At 37.7% G+C, this 20,893-nt stretch overlaps 1 protein-coding gene across 1 annotated transcript in view; it reads right to left on the bottom strand.

Annotated features, from left to right (window-relative positions):
• Positions 1-20,893, bottom strand: part of LOC125235845 (regulator of hypoxia-inducible factor 1-like) — a 67,455-nt gene that overhangs the window by 15,030 nt on the left and 31,532 nt on the right. Inside the window, exons 7-9 of the mRNA XM_048142454.1 lie at positions 5,819-5,985; positions 4,215-4,400; positions 3,174-3,353 (exon numbers count right to left, since the gene is read on the bottom strand). Of these exons, the coding sequence (XP_047998411.1) occupies positions 3,174-3,353; positions 4,215-4,400; positions 5,819-5,985 (533 nt within the window). The remainder of the gene's footprint in view (positions 1-3,173; positions 3,354-4,214; positions 4,401-5,818; positions 5,986-20,893) is intronic.

Here is a 20,893-nt window from a genome sequence, read left to right as displayed (position 1 = left end):
TGGAGATCAGCGGGAGCCAATATTCAAGATCAAGCAGCATCCAGCACAGGAGGGAAACGAAAAAAGTGAGATCGTTCCATTTCCTTTCTTATTCAATCCATATTCCTTTGTTTCTTCATTTTCTGTGTAGCTGCAATATTCATTAGGTATATAATTCAGTACCAAATTCATACCTATTCAAATACCAAATTCATTGCTTTCCCATTCAGTGCAGAAAGTTAATTCATTGCCATAGTTTGGATTAGAAGCCAGTAGGCATTTCGATAGGATTATTCACTAGAGGTATTCATTTTAGTAGGTATAACCTCTTGACCCAGTTCACAGTAATACATAAGATTTTAATATTAACTATCACATTCACATAATTCCTATACAATACGATAACAATAATTCAATAATTTTGTAACTTTATTACGCTAATTTCAATTAAAAACTTCAAAAACAATAGGCAAACACGTTCTTAAAACAATCTTGATAACTAACTGCAGTGCAAATAAGTCGTAAACAAGATTACGTAATACAAGTGCATAACTTGATTCGAATAGCAAATAGTTTTAGCGCCTGGAGATTTTTTAAGAGCAAAGTTTTTATTTAAGGTCATAATTTGTACCAATATTTATAGGCTCATTTTTTAGCATTTTATTATGCCACAATGTCATCGACACAGGATTTACATCAACTTAATTACAAACGTGACCTTATCAAAGGTAAACTTACTGTTTTTCACAATTTTGTGTCACAACTAGCTGCTGAACCGCGATTAAATGAATTACAGCTTGCAGAGTTGCAGCTCCGATTTGACAAAATAGGGCTTTTATACAATGAGTTCGATACATTGCTGCTAGACATAGACATATTGTCAGAATTCACAAGCGGAGAGTACATAGAAGATGAGCGGGCACTCTTCGAAGACATTTACTTCGCTAGCATGTCGAATGCACAAGTGCTGATTCATAAGTATTCAAAGCTTAATTCAACAGTGAAAGTGTCCACTCAGGCTATCAAAAATATGTTAGATAGCACGATAAACACACAAGTATCCATATCCGCACATAAAACTCCCTCAATTACAAATATTCAGTTTATGGTTAGGGAATTAGATTCAAATGTTCCGAGAGACAGTTGTACAATACAATGTCAGTGTCCAAAAGCTGCTCATGATCAGCAATGCACAACATCCATCACGTTGAATGAGCCGCCGACAGATGGCTATATAATTCACAAATGCAATCCCAATCGTGTGGCGGGAGCACCGATCAACTCCATGTACGATCACGTCCGCGATAGTTCAGAGTTGCTCAGTTCCATGGTTCGTCGTTACCAAGTATTCATCGTAATATACAAATATTACCGCCTTACGTTCTTACATGCGGGGCCTCTTCTGAACAACGAAACGAAACAGCTCTTGATAGGTAACATATCAAGGGAGCTTGACGCGTTAGAGGGTTCAGCAATTCATTTATACCGTTTTCACACATTCATACCTATTTTAAACACGTTCATATAAATATCTGGGTACTTTTTCAAATTATGGCAATTTTCACCCAAACATATTTCAGTCCTTTCCTCCCTTTCCACTTCCTGATGGGCGATCCACACATTTCGTTTCATATGCACAGATTGCAGCCTCCAAGACATCACCGGTTCGTGGCACTCAGCAGCAGGACAACTTGGAAGGCATCCATGGCAGCGACGGTATCTCACGGTCTGCAACAACGTCTACCCTCCCCCTCGGCATACAGTTGAAGTCACAGACTTCAAGGCGGGAGCATGTTACGAAACGTTCGAAAACCACCCTGGTTTTCGATCCTTTCTTCGTTTAGGTTAAGGCATTTATTTTCTATAATTAAAATCAATTTTTCCAATTTTTATCAATTTAATAATAATAATTCAATTTAATTTTTAATGAATAATCATGTATCTGTTGACATTTCAATTTGTATATTCTTTGACTAAAATATTCAGTATTGTTCGAGTCGACATTATGCATTTTATAAATCTTCAGTATTAATTTATTCAATTTTTAATTCCATGTTATTGGTAATGTTTTAATTCATTCACATACTACTTGACTATTTTTTAAATAAAATATTCATTGAATTGTATAATTATAATAATATTTCAAATCTGTAGTTAAATCTAAATTTACAAATGGCAATGTGATAAGTTCAAATTTGACAGCTTTTAGAGCTCTTTGAAAACTTACGGTTATTCCGCCTCCAACGACATTCACTGTACCACTTTCTTTGTCTTCCACAATTCGGATTAAAACCAGCACCAAACTACAGTCCGCTTATTATTTCACCATCAATACGAAGACCTGAGACCAGCGAAGATTTTACAGAGTTAAATATGTCTTTGGTCAAAGTAATTCTTAGTAATCTCAAGGTGTTATTGTATTGAGTGTACTTTTATTGCAACTCGATGAGACAATTCTGCGAGTGACAAAAACGTAAATCAATTAGGTTGCGTTGTTTTATCACGAGTTACGATGTCCACCTCCTGGGGTCTATTGACCGGAGTGGTGTTGCAAAGCAACATGTGCCTGAAAGCAGATTACATAAACAGTTGACACTCACTCAGGGAACAGGCTGACTCTGATCGGCATCAGGTTCATGAAGTATCTCTGCAGGAAGGGAATGAGCAGCGACACAACCATGATGACTGAGAGCACGGGAACTCCAGAGCGAGGCCAACGGCAGATCATTAAGGAAGCTATTTGACCAGTAGCGCGAAGCACCATGTTACAGCAGAGGACAAAAATAGTTGATACTCACTCAGGGAACAGGCTGACTCTGATTGGCATCAGGTTCATGAAGTAGCTCTGCAGGAAGGGAATGAGCAGCGACACAACCATGATGACTGAGAGCACGGGAACTCCAGAGCGAGGCCAACGGCAGATCATTACGGAAGCTATCTGACCAGTAGCGCGAAGCACCATGTTACAGCAGAGGACAAAAATAGTTGATACTCACTCAGGGAACAGGCTGACTCTGATTGGCATCAGGTTCATGAAGTAGCTCTGCAGGAAGGGAATGAGCAGCGACACAACCATGATGACTGAGAGCACGGGAACTCCAGAGCGAGGCCAACGGCAGATCATTACGGAAGCTATCTGACCAGTAGCGCGAAGCACCATGTTACAGCAGAGGACAAAAATAGTTGATACTCACTCAGGGAACAGACTGACTCTGATCGGCATCAGGTTCATGAAGTAGCTCTGCAGGAAGGGAATGAGCAGCGACACAACCATGATGACTGAGAGCACAGGCACACCGGACCGAGGCCAGCGCCAGATTATCAGCATCACCACCAACGTGACGAGGAAGAGCTGCGTGTCTGTACCCAGGTACCTGAAATTAAAGAAGACAAAAAATCTTAGCCGTTTTGTCACACAATAAAAATTGTTCGAGAGATCGGCTCAAGTTACCTATACAGTATGTAAACTAACGAAAACCATTTACTGTAACCCGTAAATGTCCAGGTGATACTGAGAAACTTTTACTATGGGATCAACCCCGAAATCACGAAAATATCTTCTTCCTATGGGAGAGTAAATTTTTATTTCGCGTTTTGGGTGTTGGTCCCATAGTAAAAGTTGCTCTGTGTAACTTAAATATTAACAGGCTTCAGTAAATGGTTTTCGTTGGTTTACATACTGTATTTCTCCAACCATTCGAGATGCTCAGAAATGTGACTTGGATGTAGAAACTGTGTTGTCTGAAGTAGGTAACTAATTACACATTGTGCAGGTATCTTGTATTTTAAAGAATTTATTTACGTACGTTGAACTGAAAGTTTTCCCTTTGTTCTAAAAACTCCCTAGGAACCCTAGGTTGGTTGTACGCAGATATTAAATTCCTTAGTTTGTCTCCCGTGCCTTATTAAATTGGAGCGACTCGAGCGAGGCCTTCAATAGTTACTACTTAATTAATCATTTTAGTTTAGCAAAATATTATTTACTAGCTGTTTAATTTGCAAAGTCTTGAACTTTGACAGCGGAATTTTATAACGAAGATTCTTAGCTATTTATTGAACGCTATATTGTTTTACAGAAGACGCAATACAACCTGTTTTTATTGATTCCGTTAACTTTAAGGGAAGGTTCTTAAGATCAAATACAATTAATTTCTCTAAGAAACTAGCGTCTTACGTGTAAACTACGTGTCGAATTTAACGGAAAAAAATACGGTGTATATCAATTTGTTACTCACCACGCCTGCGGCAGGCACAGATGCTCGAAGGGGAACACGTTGGGGCTCAGGATGACCAATTGCCACCAGTTGGCGCGGCACATGTCACGCTCACGCTTGACCACGGCGTCCCACATGGGCCCGGAGCCCAAGTGGGGGACCCAGGTCATCGCCAGACCCATCACTACGAGCACAGCTGGCATCAGTCTGAAAGAATCATCAATAAATTATTTACGTCAATCAAGAAAAAATAATTACTAATTGAACTAAAATAAAAATTCAGCTACTCAAAACTCACACGGGACTGGACGGGCCAACGTCTTATAAAGTCCCGTGATAGCTCAGGTACTCGACACACGGCCCGTCTGGCGTTTAGTCTAATTCCGTTCTCGGGCATTTTCAGAATTTGGGACTCAAAATTAGCGTAGGTAACTTGTTAACAAAAATTAACTCGCTGTCAGTTTCTTGACGACAATTAAGCATACAATCTGTCTAAAAATTAACTTTTTTCACGTTCTGAATGTAGATTATTGCTTAAAGTTTATGTAATTAACACAACAACAATATTTTTTTGGAAATTTAATGATTAATTATCGTCACAAAATTGACAGCGAGTTTATTTTTGTTCACGACTTTTGGGTCCCAGATTCTGAAAATGCCCTCTAGCGTGACTTATCATTGCAATTATTTGAATTATGAAAGCGTTCATGCGACGTGTGAATACATATAATGTTATGTTAAGCAGATGATATTAGCAAATAATACTTAGCGAATAATATATTAAGTAGGATCAAGTCTAATTTTACTTGATTAAATAATTACGAAATTTAACAAGCACGCACTTGTCTAGATAATCCAGAACTAATTAATCTTAATCACATTACACAAAATATTTTGACACAATTTATTGTACGTATTATGTAGGTATTTACTTATATTTTATTATATAAAGGTTATTGTGTAATATTTATATTATATTTTTTATAAATATCTAATAAGTAGGTAAAAGTCAAAGAGGCGTAACTAACGAAATATACTGCATAAGTGGATATTTATTTGTATTTTATGTATTATTTAATATAGGTACTCATTTAGCGTTAAACTTTGTTGGATGAGCCGAAGTTCCTTCGAGACCTATAAAATAAAGCGCTCAATTGCTCCAAAATGAGAAAGCCGTCGGGAATCGATTATTATGAATATTCCACCCGAGGCTCCTTTACCTGTCGAATACCGTTTATTTTATAATTAGTGCCCTAGAGGTTAAGGTGTCCGTCAGGAATAATAAAGACAAATTTAGGAATAGGAAGACAGATTTATCGGGCACAGACGGTATGGCACATATTTGTTTTTAACTTCATGATAACTATCAGTTTTCTTGAAGACCTTGTAATGCCTCACTGCGAGGCAAAGGCCTCCTTCTCACTCCGTGTTTTCCATTTTTTTCAGTTTTGAGCATTTTCGACCATCCTTTTAAAAAGAAGTCTTGCGCCCGCGCCATCTTGTCATTGTCATAGCATAGCGAGATCAGCCACGTCATGGGATGGATTGACACTGACACTTTGAGTTACTTTGAGGTAGTTATTTATTAATCAAAAGCTACGCCCAAAAAAAAAAAAAAAAGCTACCTGAACCATCTGTTGACGAGAGCCATAGGGATAGTTTTGAGCGAGAAGGGGTGAGTTTCCGCGTAGACCAGCATCTTGTAGGCCATCAGGAACCCGCCCATCACGAAGAAGATCTGCACGATCACGCGCGCGTTGAACAGCAGCGCTTTGAAGAAGTCGTTGTATGACTACAAGAAGGAAGAACCATGAAATATTGAATACCACATATATATATATATATATATATATATATATATATATATAAGTAAAGCTGCCACATTTCATGGTATACTATATTGTAATATACCAAACAAGGTTAGGTTGATAACATACCTACAAAAATAAGTCAAGCTATATTTATCCGTATTTAGGCTATTTCAGTACAAATGTTACAATACATTCTTAAAAGAGGCTTCTTGGGAAAATTCGGCGAAAAACCAAATTGGAAGTTACGAGTATGAATGGCTTCCTTTCCTTTCCTTTGGTAGTTTTCCCTTTTCCTTGTCCACGAAATAAGAAGGCATTATGTTATATTCGTTTGGGAATAAATAATAGGCCCCATATCGTTAATTAATGTAGGGTACAGCGGGGCAAATCTTGACGGCAAATGTAACTGGTAAATTTTTTCCATGTTTTACAATGTTTGCATTATTAAATAGAGTGTCCACCAGTTATATATGGTAGGCGTGTTCAGTGGATACATGTATGTAGAACTCAACATCATAGTGTAATAATGGAAAAAATGGATCAGTTACAATTGACAACATTTCATGCATATTTTTGAGTACTACTTTTTATTATTTGGTTTGAAAGAACTCAATAATAAAAGATACACGTATTTTTTTATTTTTCAAAAAAACTGCTATTTTATCGCGAAAATCCCTTTTTATTACGACTTCGAGCAGAAAGAGCGTAAGTTACAAACGTCAAGATTCAACTTAATGACGTCACATGTATTATTTCATACACTTAAGAAAACGACAAAATCATTCCTAAAAAAAAACTCTAACAGTCAGCTTAAACAGTCCGAGATGTCTGACTGTCAAGTGTCACTGTCAACAAATATTGAATAACTACAAGCTATGGAATGTAGAGACCATTTTTTCCAAAAGAAAATTATTTACAAATATTTCTAACAGTTATATGCTAATGTGTCCACACTCCACAGCAAACTTCCTCAGGCATAATTGTGTTAAATTGTTTTATCGTTAACGCGTGTCCGCCGTGAGGAAACCTGCAACCGCCGGTGCCGTGTTGCCCAATATGGCCGGTATTTGTTCTATGCGCAGATTTTACCTACCTACTGCAGGCAAAGCTTAAGGCAGTCTGTGGAATCACTGATCGAAATCGAAAAGATTTTTCTTCGTATTGTTACGGAAACGTAAGAACGTGTCATGCTATTTCGGTCAGTCTCACTACACGATGTACTGACATTGACTGAACTAGCATGACAAATACGAACCTTTCCGGAAAAATAAGAAGGAAACCCTTTTCGCACTACATCTGTAATCGGTCGTATCGGTTTTACACTAGAAAAATCATTTAGGTAGTCACGCAAACTTTTTATTTACTTGTTCGAGAAAAACACTTAATGAAAAATAGCTTGTCGGCTTCGTATCTTTCTATCTCTGCAGTAGTGTCTTTATTATTCAACTTTATTATCTTGTGTGTCTGCATATTTAAGCAAAACAACTTGAAAGTAGGTACTTGACCCACTGCGCTTGACCTGGTAATCGCGGTTTGATACGAACTTTATTTTACGTTTAAAAGTCAAGTTAATGTTTGAGTTACAAGTGTGTTAAAGTTCTATTCAGGCATTAATAAGCATATATTAACCTTGTTTACAACTAGGTACTAATTCCTTTCAAATCTAAGGGTAATTAAGTGATTTCTGAGGCATTTAGTAGTTAGACAGATTAAGACTCGTGATATAAAAGGGTTCCATTTTCTCTTTCCGGTACGGAATCCTAAAAAGAAGCCTACTAACTGACATTTCCCAACCGCGGTTTACGGTATTGTTTAGGCGTATTGTAAACGCTTGGTTTGGTTTCGTGAGCAGATGGTTAGAAATATCTTTTCTTAAATTAACTTAGTTGTGAGAATGACCTTCGCACTGACGTGTTGCACAACATAGCCGTGGTTGGTCAGTGGATAAGTTTGACAACTCTCTATCGACCTATGGTTGTTATGTGCTGCTATTGACCTTACTTGTAAATAAGATTTGATGTGATGCTTTAAGATGTTTGTAGCAGGGTTCCGTAGTTGATCGATCGATTATTTGAATAACCTATGTGGCTGTAATGTGTCATATTAATCTACGATTTTTTATACTAAGGAAAAAATAATTAGAATCGAAAAACAATATTTTTTTGGATTAGTTGCCAAGCAGGCCCCAGGCTTGAAATTAGTCGTGGTCAAAATGCCGGAATATCGCAAAGAAGATGAAGATAAATCATCCTCCTTGCGTTATCCCGGCATTTGCCACGGCTCATGGGAGCCTGGGGTCCGCTTTGATAACTAATCCCCAGATTTGGCGTAGGCACTAGTTTTTACGAAAGCGACTGACCTTTCAACCCGAAGGGTAAACTAGACCTTATTGGAATTAGTCCGGTTTCCTCGCGATGTTTTCCTTCACCGAAAAGCGACTGGCAAATATCAAATGACATTTCGCAATCATTGGTGCGAGCCGGGGTTCGAACCCGCGACCTCCGGAACGAAAGTCGCACGTACTTACCGCTAGGCTACCAGCGCTTCGCTTCTCGCTTCGCTTAATATGAAGATGAATCAGAGACAAAAAACCCCTAACAAAATGGGGAATAAATGATTTATGAAAAGCATCCAGAAATCTAATACTAACAACAACTAGTAAAATTCGAATTGCATTTTTACTGCCAAGTAATTTGTTGCTGAAACAAAGAGATGAACTATAATTCATTCGCTAGAGTTGTAAAACCGACATTATTTAGGTAATTACTCTAAAATGTAGAAGGTCTTTTGTGGTTGTTAGATTTGAATTGCAAAACGTTAAAACTGAAACCCCTTATTTTGTTTATATTTATTGTTAATAAGTAAATCGAACTATTAAATATGCCTCTGTACACACACATATATATATATATATATATATACACTAGCTGTCACGTTGTTATAGACTTAGGCCGGCAACAGACAGTCTTAAAAATTCATAATCTTAGAAAAGATTTGTATGCAAACTGACACTGACAGATCTGTCAGTGTCAGTTTGCATACAAATCTTTTTTAAGATTATGAATTTTTAAGACTGTCTGTTGCCGGCCTTAGAAATACACTAAGTTTGAAAAATTTTTTTAGTATGTACTTTACAAAATATTTAAATAAAATATTTTTTCGAAATACCTACACATGATCTCGTTTGTATTGAATATTAATTACTTATTTACGTCTCTCGGGATTGAGTCACGTTAAAAATAACACAATCTGTAGACCCGTCAACACAATTAATCTAATTTAAACTATATACCTAAGTACTTATTTAATTGAATTTAAGTGTTTATAATTAAAATGGCCCGAGCGAAGATGGCAGGAGACCTGTACGCCTTCATGAGTCCCTGCGTGCGTAGCCGAATGGCATTTCTCCGACGCCAAACGAAAACGAAACGCCGCGCCAGTTTGTCCGGCTCTGTCGCGCCAATACGCACGAGCGATAGAGATAGATATCTACTAGCGTTTCGTTTCGTGAGCGTTTCGTGAGCGTTAGTGCCATTCGGCTACGCACCCTGGTGCCGTAGCCGAATGGCATTTCTGCGACGCGAAACGAAAACGAAACGCCGCGAAAGGTAGTTTGGCTCTGTCGTGCCAATATACGCAATAGCGATAGAGATAGATATCTACGAGCGTTTCGTTTCGTGAGCGTTTGTGCCATTCGGCCACGTACTCTGGCCAGAAACAGCACAACAACGGGAGTAGAGAATATTATTTATTTATTATTTATTTAATAAAACATCTTACATAGAAACTTAAATGTAAATACAATGTCCCCCAAAACTGTTTACACAGTTTGACTGTGGGATCTGGGTGGGTCTAAAGGTACATAATTATAATTAGTTGTCATGGTAATGAATACAGATCTTCATAAGTATATTGCCAAAGATGGTTAGGTAGTTCACAAATAAATGAGGCATCTAATTTTGTCTAGGTAGTGTTTGAACAAAGCCCTCTTAAATCTATTTTTGTTTTTCTCTGTTCTAATAGCCACAGGCAAAGAGTTGAGTAAATAAGGTACGTAAGCGTTTTTTAATGAGCCTATCCCCAATATCCCCATAGTAATTGCTTACTCTGGGGACAGCATATTTACCTGCAGCTACAGATCTGGTGTTATGTTGTTAATATCGCACAAGGCCTTTGCCAAGCAGTGGGTAAGGGCCATTAAACATGTTTTTATGTGTCAAGAAAGGTCTACTGCACCTCAGAACCCTAAATTAACAAAGTCATCGGCCGCTCATTCCGGTCAAGGACGCCATTATTCTCAATAACGGTCTCCACTTGTTTCGACATCACGATTTTGTGTGCATGATTCGGATTGCCAGTTTATATGCCCATAAAAATCGCGAGGTGACCGAGAGCGTGAACTTTAAAACAATACAAATACTCTTCAATCGAATCAAAAAAAGAGTGACTAAACTACAATACGCCGAAATTAAAATAATTATTTAATTGAAGACATCAAGCCACTGAGTGCAGTTTGACCTTTAATGTTTTAAGTACTGAACTAAGAGTTTACATTCGAATTTAATTCGACTGCCAAATGATTGTGAAACCTACATAATTAAAACATTTTATAAAGAATGAAGAGAAACAATGAAGATCTACCTACACACATAAGTTACAGTGTAATTGTATAAGATGTAATAAAACAAACGTGTCACAGTCAATGTCAGTCCCTAAGTCAAGAGGCCATCTAAACTATAGTATCAAGGGACAAATAGTTTTCCTTGTATTGTGTTATTACTTTTAACCGAAAATATTACTTGTTAGTCATATTCGAAAATTGGCTTATTGAAGTTGTAGAAGCAATAAAAAATATGTTAATAACATAGTTCGGAGTAGCAGCGAGTTCCGGTGCGGGCGATGTAGGCGAGCAGTTTGTTCAACAGACCATTATCTGCCGCAACGCAATATGTTACAACCAGTATCTTAAAATCTTAAAGGTCTAGGTTATCTCAAGTTAGGGCCTCGAAACTACAACTCGCGAGCTTTTTCAAACTTCTCTGCAGATGGACGGTTAGAGAGACAGCCATGAAAGTAAATTATCATCCTCCTTGCGTTATCCCGGTATTTGCCACGGCTCATGGGAGCCTGGGGTCCGCTTTGACAGCTAATCCCAAGATTTGGCGTAGGCACTAGTTATACGAAAGCGATTTCCATCTGACCTTCCAACCCGAAGGGTAACTAGGCCTTATTGGAATTAGTCCGGTTTCCTCACGATGTTTTCCTCCACCGAAAAGCGACTAGCAAATATCAAATGACATTTCGCACATAAGTTCCGAAAAATTCATTGGTACATATGAGCCGGGGTTCGAGCACGCGACCTCCAGATCGAAAGTCGCACGCTCTTACCGCTAGGCCACCAGCGCTTCATGAAAGCAGCCATGAAAGTAAAGTGAATTAAAATTAACTAAATAAGTACTCTAAGTAGTCTAAATACCTAATTCTCGAGATAAGTGAATTTGTGACAATTGTGACCGACACACGGACAGTCGCTTCAAGGGGTCTCTTTGTAACTTTTTGTTACGAACACTAAACTTGTAATGTAACCATAACCACTAAAGACAATTTGGCACAAAAATCCTAGTAAGGTACAGCGGGGCAAATCTCGACTAGGGGACAATTGTAACTAATCCATTTTTTTCCATTATTACACTATGATGTTGAGTTCTAAATGAATCAGTTACATTTGCCCCCCAGTCGAGATTTGCCCCGCTGTACCTTACCTACATCTAAGAGCGGCCGAGCGAGATGCATATTAGAAAAGAATATAATTACGCTAAAACTGGTGATCGGTTTAATGTTGTTGTTTCACTACTATCATGGTTTCACTACTCTTTTTTTACTGATCCCCAGAATCCGAGCGAATAAATTCACATTTTATTTTGAAGTGATTCTAATTAATAATAATTACATTATTTTATTTTACTTGTATTCTTTTTTTTTTCTCATTATAATTTCTACATAAAATACAGGAGTTGAAATTGCGTTTTGATTTACAAAAATGTTATACTTAGTTAAATGGTGGATGTATCCCCTTATTCATGAACGTTCACTAAAGTGAACAAGCCAATAAAAATCGTTTGTTCTAACAGCAACACCCTTAACTAACCATCGGTATAATTTAAGCCCTTGTAGATATCGGCATCACAAAAAAATACTTTAGAATGATTAATATCAAACAACTGCTTATGTTTATATTGTGTTTTAACTGTAGTTAAACTTCTTGTATCCTCCGGTACTAAGTTAATTTAAAGTAACAGCATCAATAAAAGTAGGTAAGTACAATTCTCGAACATTGTATTTTTGTTCAAGACTACAGCTTTTTTTGTAGGGTTAACTTAGTTCGTTAATTTTTAGCGCAATAGATAAAAATATTTTAATAGCGTATTAACAATAAGAATAAAATTGCTTCTTGAAGAAATTTGCTTCTTGTATAATATACCTTCGCGTTATAACTAAATAGAGACGGAAAGAAAGAGCTTGCTTGCCTGATTATTACTATGTACAGTGTACAGTCAGCTGCAGAGAAAATGAGACCCCCTTGCATACAATACAAATTGAATACAAATTTGTATGTGCATATGATACTACGATTTCCAAATCAATGATAACGATGATTCGGTGCGTCAAAAACGAACTTTCTTAAAAAACGTTATTTTGATACTCACATATCCTAGCAAATTTTTTTGCTTATATCACAGAATATATAATAGTACAAGTACAGAAGGCCCACTGCTTTGATATTCACGAAATGCCGCCTTTTAAATACCTACAAAATTCTTACAAAGAAACGAGCCGCATGTCAGGTATGACGCCACGCCAATCTTTCATCCTAAACCGTTTAGGACACTTAGTTAAGACTAATAATATTGTAATTTGCACGAAATATACTCTAATTCTGTCGTACAGACTTCTTATCATTTTCCTCCGCTGCTGCCACTCCCTACATATACATAATTGGCGCAGTCGTTGAGTTGATTCGGTCTAGTCGCGAATAGATCACCGTGATCTCGTTCCGGCATCGATCAACAAAAGGACCCTGGCAGACAGACGAGGCGATCAAGAAGTAGAAACAGCGGAATAGAGTCAGCGCACACACGGGAACCTACAATGAAATTGGCTTGGTGAGTACACATATGAGATTGGTTGCAATTTACTATCCCAGTGTTCCTCCCTGCCAAGATTTTTCATCCACGTAGATCAAGTTCCCCTAGGTTAGGTAATAACTTAAGAAACGTCCTTCTAGACGCCAACAGAGACCTTGATAATTTAGATAACAGCCTAGAATCTGACCAGGAAGAAGTAGGAAATATGACAAGCTTAGACGTAGTTTACAAGGCCGTTCGCTTATTACCCGAATTTGACGGTAACCCGCACGTTCTTACTAGATTTATAAGGCTATGCGATCAATTAGTAACAGAATATGTCCGCGAAGGACAAGATTTAGTAAATTTTGCACTACTAAATGGCATTTTAAATAAAGTAACTGGATCTGCCGCCAGATTAATAAACACAAACGGCATACCAGAAAATTGGTTAGCAATTCGCAATGCTTTAGTAAATAATTTTTCAGACCAAAGTAGTTTCCCACTACCATACCTTCTTACAATACATTAATCTTGACGACATACAGAGAAACCTTGACTTAATCCTAACACAGCTGACTGAAGCCACTAATTCTTTAAACAATAGTACTTTCATTTTTTTCAAATATCAAATCAAATACCTTTATTCTAAAATAGAAAAGATCTCGGCACAGCTCAACACTTTTTCAAGTAAAAGAGTAAAGAGAGGCCTTATCGACCCGTTAGGCTCACTGATCAAAAGTATCAGTGGAAACCTAGACTATACAGACGCAATAAAATACGACAATGCAATAAAAATATTACAGAGTAATGACGAGACCTTGTCGAATAAGTTCAATCAACATATAAGTCTACTTAAAAAATGGATTGTCGAGCAAAACCAAACCTTATCGATATTAGTCATAAATCAACAAAAACTAAGTAAAGCATTGTTAGCACTGAGTAACAGTACTTTAGCGAATAACGACAAGTTGATTCATTACGCACATCTTAATCAGCTTTTTAACATCATAGCGGATAACGCTAACGATTTGTACGCAGAGATGATACGTATAGAAAACATCTTAGCGTATAGTAAAACAAGTAACGTGCACCATTCTATTTTAAGTATCACCTCAATAAGAGACATAATTGGAAGTCTGCACAGAATATATGACAGCAAACAAATTCTTAGTTTAGATATAAGAGACTATTATACTTGCATTAGGATAGGCTCATATTTCTCAGGAAATAAATTAGTAATCGTCTTAAGAGTACCTATTATCTATGAAAGCACGTTTAATCTATATAAGTTATGTCCCTTACCTAATAAATACCACGAAATCCTTATCCCCCCCTATCCGTTAATTGCAACCAATACTCTAGAACATGTGTACATGGAGGCAGAATGCCCGAAGTCAGGCGATTGGTACATCTGCGAGCAAAAACTGAGTCACCAGATACGCACGGATCAAGATTGCATACATAAACTCATACTTACACAGGAGGTAGATGAAACGTGTAAATCCACGCCTATCTCGCTGTCCAAGGAAGCTCTACTGGAGCTAGATGATCAACACTATGCCGTCAGTTTCCCGAAACCGACAAAAGTGCAATTAAAATGTCAACAAGAGCAACACGTCATGTTAACAGGAAGCTACGTCGCTACTATACCCCAGCATTGCTCTATGAAAACGCAGCAGTTTACCATAATTAATACCAACAATAAAGTCAGAGGCCAACCACTAAAGATTATGTACGTACCTCAGAAAACATCTAGTGACATTGGAAAAGATCGGACCAGTATACTGAAAATGAACTCTATTAACTTGGGCAACCTCGAGAAAATTGAACAACAATTGGCCATTGAGAAGCCTATGGAAATTGACCGAATTCAAACAGCAACTTTTTATCATACATCGATACCGTTCTACACACTTACATTATTCGGTGCAAGCGCACTTACATTCATATTGTACCGCAGATATAAGGTCGCCGCCGCCGCCACAAAAACTACCACAACACAAGAAACTCAAACTGAAGAGCGAAACGTCGCAACATTTTCTGTAGACTCAGAAAATAGTTGCTCAGCTTAGGGGGAAGGTGTCAGGTATGACGCCACGCCAATCTTTCATCCTAAACCGCTTAGGACACTTAGTTAAGACTAATAATATTGTAATTTGCACGAAATATACTCTAATTCTGTCGTACAGACTTCTTATCATTTTCCTCCGCTGCTGCCACTCCCTACATATACATAATTCGCACGTGCGCGGCGTCCCGTGATAGTTACCAATGGATTCAAACGAATTAATACTCACATAAAATGTTATACTTTATATTCAAGTCTTGGGTACTTTCTAGGTATACAATATTTATATATTTTTGTTCAAGTTCTAACATCACAAGCCTTATTGAACTTTTCCGTGGGACTTAATCAGTAGTAGATCTGTGTAAGAATACTAAGAATGTCCTATGGTATTTATTTTATTCAATATGTCTATTTAACTAAATATTGGGTTGGTAAGAAAGTAATGAGCGAATCATAACCAATATTGTAATTTTTATTTAATTTATTATTTTAATCATTTATCAAAAATATAACGGCCTTTGTTATCTACTACTTGTCTCCATCGTTCTGGTAAAGAATGAATAGCATCGGCGAAGAAGTTCTTAGGTTTAGATTCAAAAAACTCAGCTATGTACTGTCGTAGATGGGCTTGATCATCGAACTTTTTTTCATTCAAGGCATTGCTTAGCGATCTGAACAATGCGTAATCCGTAGGTGCCAAGTCTGGAGAGTACGGTGGATGAGGTATCACTTTCCAACCTAGCTCCAATAGCTTTAGCCGAGTCACTTTTGCAATGTATGGGCGAGCATTGTCGTGTAAGAAAAAAACTTTAGCATGCTGTGGACGATTCTGACAGATTTTTTGGTTTAAATTTTCAAGCTGATTACAGTATACTGATGCGGTAACAGTCATTCCACTTGGTAGGAGTTCCCAGTGAATAATACCATGAATATCTCACCAAACGGACAGCATAACTTTTTTCGGGTGAGGCTCTGTTTTTGGTGCCTCTATTCCTTTTTCGTTTGGAGCTAGCCACTGACGTGTGCGTGTGTGATTTATATATAAGACCCATTTTTCATCTCCAGTGATAAGATGGTCCAACCAGTTGAATGTGCGGCGAAAAGACAGAAGTTGTATGCAGATATCGGCACGGCGGTTTAGTTGATCTCTATCAAGTTCGTGCGGTATCCAAACACTGTATTTGTAGTTTTTTCCCAACTCGTGTAAATGTGTTTCTATGGTGACATGAGAGCAGCCTAACTCGGTAGCAAGAGTACGACTCGTTAGCCTCGGATCTCCTTCTATTAAGGTTTTTAATTTGGCTACATCAATCTTCACCGGTCGACCAGACTTAGGTTGATCTGATAATGAAAAGTCGCCACTACGAAACCGCTGGAACCATCGTTTCGCCGTGGCCTCAGACACAACTTCAGGAGCAACACGCTGACATATATTACGAACTGCTTCGGCGGCTGAATGGCCAGACTGAAATTCATATAGTAAGCAATGCCTTACATGCACTTTTAATTCGTCCATTTTCTTCCATATATTAGCTCGGCGACAGCTAGTGAATGACTGACGAGAAACTGTGCGACTCGCCCTTTATACCTTGAATATATTGAGGAATGCATCCCTATGCACAAAGACTTATGTAACTCCGTATAGACGGCTAAAGTCTAAGAAAAAATCGTACCTCAAATCCCTAGAGAAGAAGGTACGGTGGCCTAGATGACGTTACCTTTGGGGAACGCTCGGCTAGATGGCGCTAATATTAATATTTGACATTTTAACACATATCAAGCTAACAATATGGGCCAAATTGTCAAAACTGAGGTTCAAAAGTTTTAAGCTTGTGTCGAGAGATGGCAGTCTATGCACTGTGATTACACATTTTACTTTGACAGTAACTCTCTATAATACTCGATCCTCTTTGCATAAGCATAAGACGGAAAGGCAGAATTTGGAAGTAGGTGTCTTGAAATGAGTCGCATACATACACGAGGTGTGTAATGTAAAGTACAGTCGAGTCTAACATTATGGGTGTAAAGCGTGTTCAGACATTTTTTCGCATTTTGTGTAGCTGTAGATGTAACTGACCTAGAATGTACTGAACTTATATTTTACTTAGTAGGTAAGTTAGTAGTTACGAGTACTATGGTAACAAAATTAACCATTTAAAAGCGTATTTAATAATTTATTCATCTCACTACCTAGACATACTCGTAGAGCGGTAGAAAACCGTCAATGATTACGAAAATGCAATGATGTAAACGACATTTCATTCGTTTCGTCCGCACCGATTAGCACTTTGGGGCCACAATGACAGCGATTAATCGGACTAAAACTTTTCTTGGCTAAGTGCGAAGTGTGTGGCGAAAAAAAGATTGGTGAACTATCATAGGATTGAAATAAAACTATGGAAACGGATTAAATCGCGTATAATGAATTTAAAATTCATCCCGATGTTTCGAACTCTTTACAGCGTTCGTGGTCAACGGGTGACAGGAAAAATTACAGACTGTGCAAAATGTTTTATTTCATGAGTAACCGGAAATATTGCGGTAACCGAAGACAATATTATGTCATAGGATTCATAGGCCGACGATCTGTATACTCACTCTGTGTGAGCTCACTGAGCTGTCAACTTAATTGTTCCAAACACCCGGAGTGGCGTTACGCCAGGAAAGTACTACTACAAAACGGGACATTCTCAGGCGTTTTTAAATTAAAACCTCCTAGCGAGTATTAACTTATTTTATGTACTTAAGCGCTTCAAATAAAACTGTATAACTGTAATCTTTGTTTTCAATAAATTAAAAAAAAAAAAAAAAAATATTGCTAATAAGGACACAGTATGGCTAATCTCAGTCTCAATATAACGGCCAAACTTGAATATAAATTTAATTTATTAAATAGCATCAGTAATTTTGCCTATTCGTTTCGAAGTTAGTACAACCTACGCACCTAGATTTTATAAGTACATACATACAAAGCATTACGGCACTAGATATATTATTTTTCAATTTCTAAATAAACCAAGTACGCTCGCCGCGTGGCCGCAAGGGCAGTGTGTCGGTAACCGGTCCAGTGCCCGAGCGCCCACCGCACCGCGCTCTTACGACATTTCACTTGCCTTTTCCTTCGCGTGCCATTACCCGGGGACTGTATCTCATTTACTACGTACCAAAACAGTCTGTAGGTAATGTGTTTAGATAATTATACCCAAGTGAGTATAATCGCAAATGAGCCGAGTAATATACTCATTGTATCGGATATCTTCTTCTCTGTCTGCTCATTACCAATCATTACTGATGATCGAGACGACTTGGTTTAGCAGCTTCTGTCATTTGTTTTTGTCGGTCTCCCAAAGCCTTCACAGCTTCTTAGAGTTTTCCCTTTTAATTTCTTCTAAGTAGTTGAAGGGTAGGGGGGGGGGGGGGGGGGGGCTTAGGTAAATTGGATGTACATAAGTAGGACAAGTAGGTAGAATATTGGATATATCTAAAATTTTGTATAATGACCCGTTTGAAGTCTACTTATATCGTTAAATTATTCAAGGAGCGATTTTAGCTGGTAACTTAGGCTTTCATCTCGTAGGTAATTAAATAAGAATATTTTATCGGCACGGGGTTATTGCTCTTAAATATATTTGACTCTCATATTATTATTCGGTTTCGTACAATTAGTATAATGAATTCATCAAGTACTTACCTATCCCAATTGTTGCTACTTATGTCGTTAGCGACGCCTAATGAAGTACATCATTATTTTTAAAATCGGGACTTAATCGCGTATAACTACATATATGCATTTTTGCCGTATGTTAAAGGTGTGACGGATAAGGTTGGTACAGTACTTGGAAAGTACTCTATAAAGACGGTGTACACGCCATTATCCAAAGTTGCAGGAAGCCTAAGATCACCTAAGGACGTTATACCGTTTCAATCACCTGGCGTTTATAAAATTGATTGCAGTTGTGGTAGCTCCTACATTGGAGAAACTAAGCGCACCATAGAAGAAAGGGTAAAGGAGCACATCGCGGCTGTGAAAAATCGTCAGGTCAACAAGTCTGCCGTGGCTGAACATTTGTTAGAGTCAGGGCCAAACCACTGGATCGAACTACATGACCCTAAAGTCCTTTCCACGGAACGCCATTTCTACAGTAGAAAAGTGCGTGAAGCCATTGAAATCAAAAAACATCGCAATTTCAATCGGGACGAAGGTTTTAGGATCTCATCCACATGGAATCCTGTCATTAATAAGTGTAAGCCGAAAATAATATCGACAGTCGTTAAATCGAATATCGTCAGTGTTGTATGTCGACAGAGTAACATCCCTAGTGCGCAAACAGTTCAAGTTGATAATCAAAACCAAGTGCGGGTAGTTCGAAAAACTCGCGCGGCTGTCAGAAGGTGTTGATGTCATTTCAAGCCAGTCTTCTCCGAGACCACGGGGACAACGCCGTCCTTGAAACGTTGGAGGTCAGTTTAATATGTAGTTATACGCGATTAAGTCCCGATTTTAAAAATAATGATGTGTAATAATCGTGAAAGTTTAAATCAGTGCCTAATGAAGTAATTAATGATATTAAAGGTGACTCGCTCCTACAGTTGGAAGAGATTCTCACAAATCGAATAATGATATATAATAGGTATTCAACCAAGTAGGAGCACGTTCTCAATTACTACCTACTTGGTTAACTATATGTAGAATAGATTTAGTTAAGTAGGAATAGACACCTAATAATCTCGTATTGGTTGGCCAAAGCAATCAACACCTTTGTTACATTATTGAAGTTGTTATTATTTAAGAAGAGAAATTATTTAAGAAACCTTTAGGTCTAATTTCGCTGTCGTTGTCGTAAAATTATTTAACAAATATGATTTTACTACTTAACTGAAATTCGAATTCAATATCGAAACTTTAAAATTAGAAACAAATAAAATCAAATTAGATTCGCCCACTGCACGACAGACGCACGCGTTATCAGTACCATTACCATTTGTTAGAAGTTAATCGCGCATATTTATAACAAATCAGAAACATTCGAGGGGTGTCATATCTATATTTATAATCTGCGTACTGCTGACCGTTAAAACAAAACAGCACAGCAATTATCGTGTGAACACGCTGCATCGAGAGGAAGCTCCATGATTAATTGTTAGCAATTTCCAATCGTTTCCTGGATTTCCGGGAGCGTCGGGTAATTTATGGCTTTTTCAACCGAGCGTTTGTATTTTATTGTATTCTGTAGGTACTTTAGTATATTTTGTAATAGACACTCGGAGCTTTGTTCGCTACTTTATTTTCAAACTGTTTTATTGCGCTTTTATTATGTGCTTACCTGATAGTAATAGATGTTATACAAATTTACAAATGCATGGTTGCTTGTAAAGGTAAAATAGGTTAGGTTACGACTTGGTTTTTGAAAAATAGAGCCAAAAGCAGTAAAAATTACTTGTTTTAGGAAGCTTACTTAGCTTCAAATATTGATTTAACAGCTCGAAGAACTGTCTGAATGGGCCACAATTGTAGGTACCTTAAAAGAGCTGCATGCGGCTCGCAGACCGCCTATAAGACCTTTATATTTAGGTCAGAATCTAATCAAAAACGGGGCGGGCACAAGCGGGGCAAATCTCTACTGGGGGGACATTCTAACTAATCCATTTATTCCATTATAAGTATAATGTTGAGTTCTACTTGTATCCACTGAA

The sequence above is a fragment of the Leguminivora glycinivorella genome, chromosome 2 (assembly GCF_023078275.1).
Source record: "Leguminivora glycinivorella isolate SPB_JAAS2020 chromosome 2, LegGlyc_1.1, whole genome shotgun sequence".
Taxonomy (NCBI): Eukaryota; Metazoa; Arthropoda; class Insecta; order Lepidoptera; family Tortricidae; genus Leguminivora; species Leguminivora glycinivorella.
The sequence above is the reverse complement of the archived record's forward strand: the minus strand, read 5'-3'. Positions and strand labels throughout refer to the sequence as shown.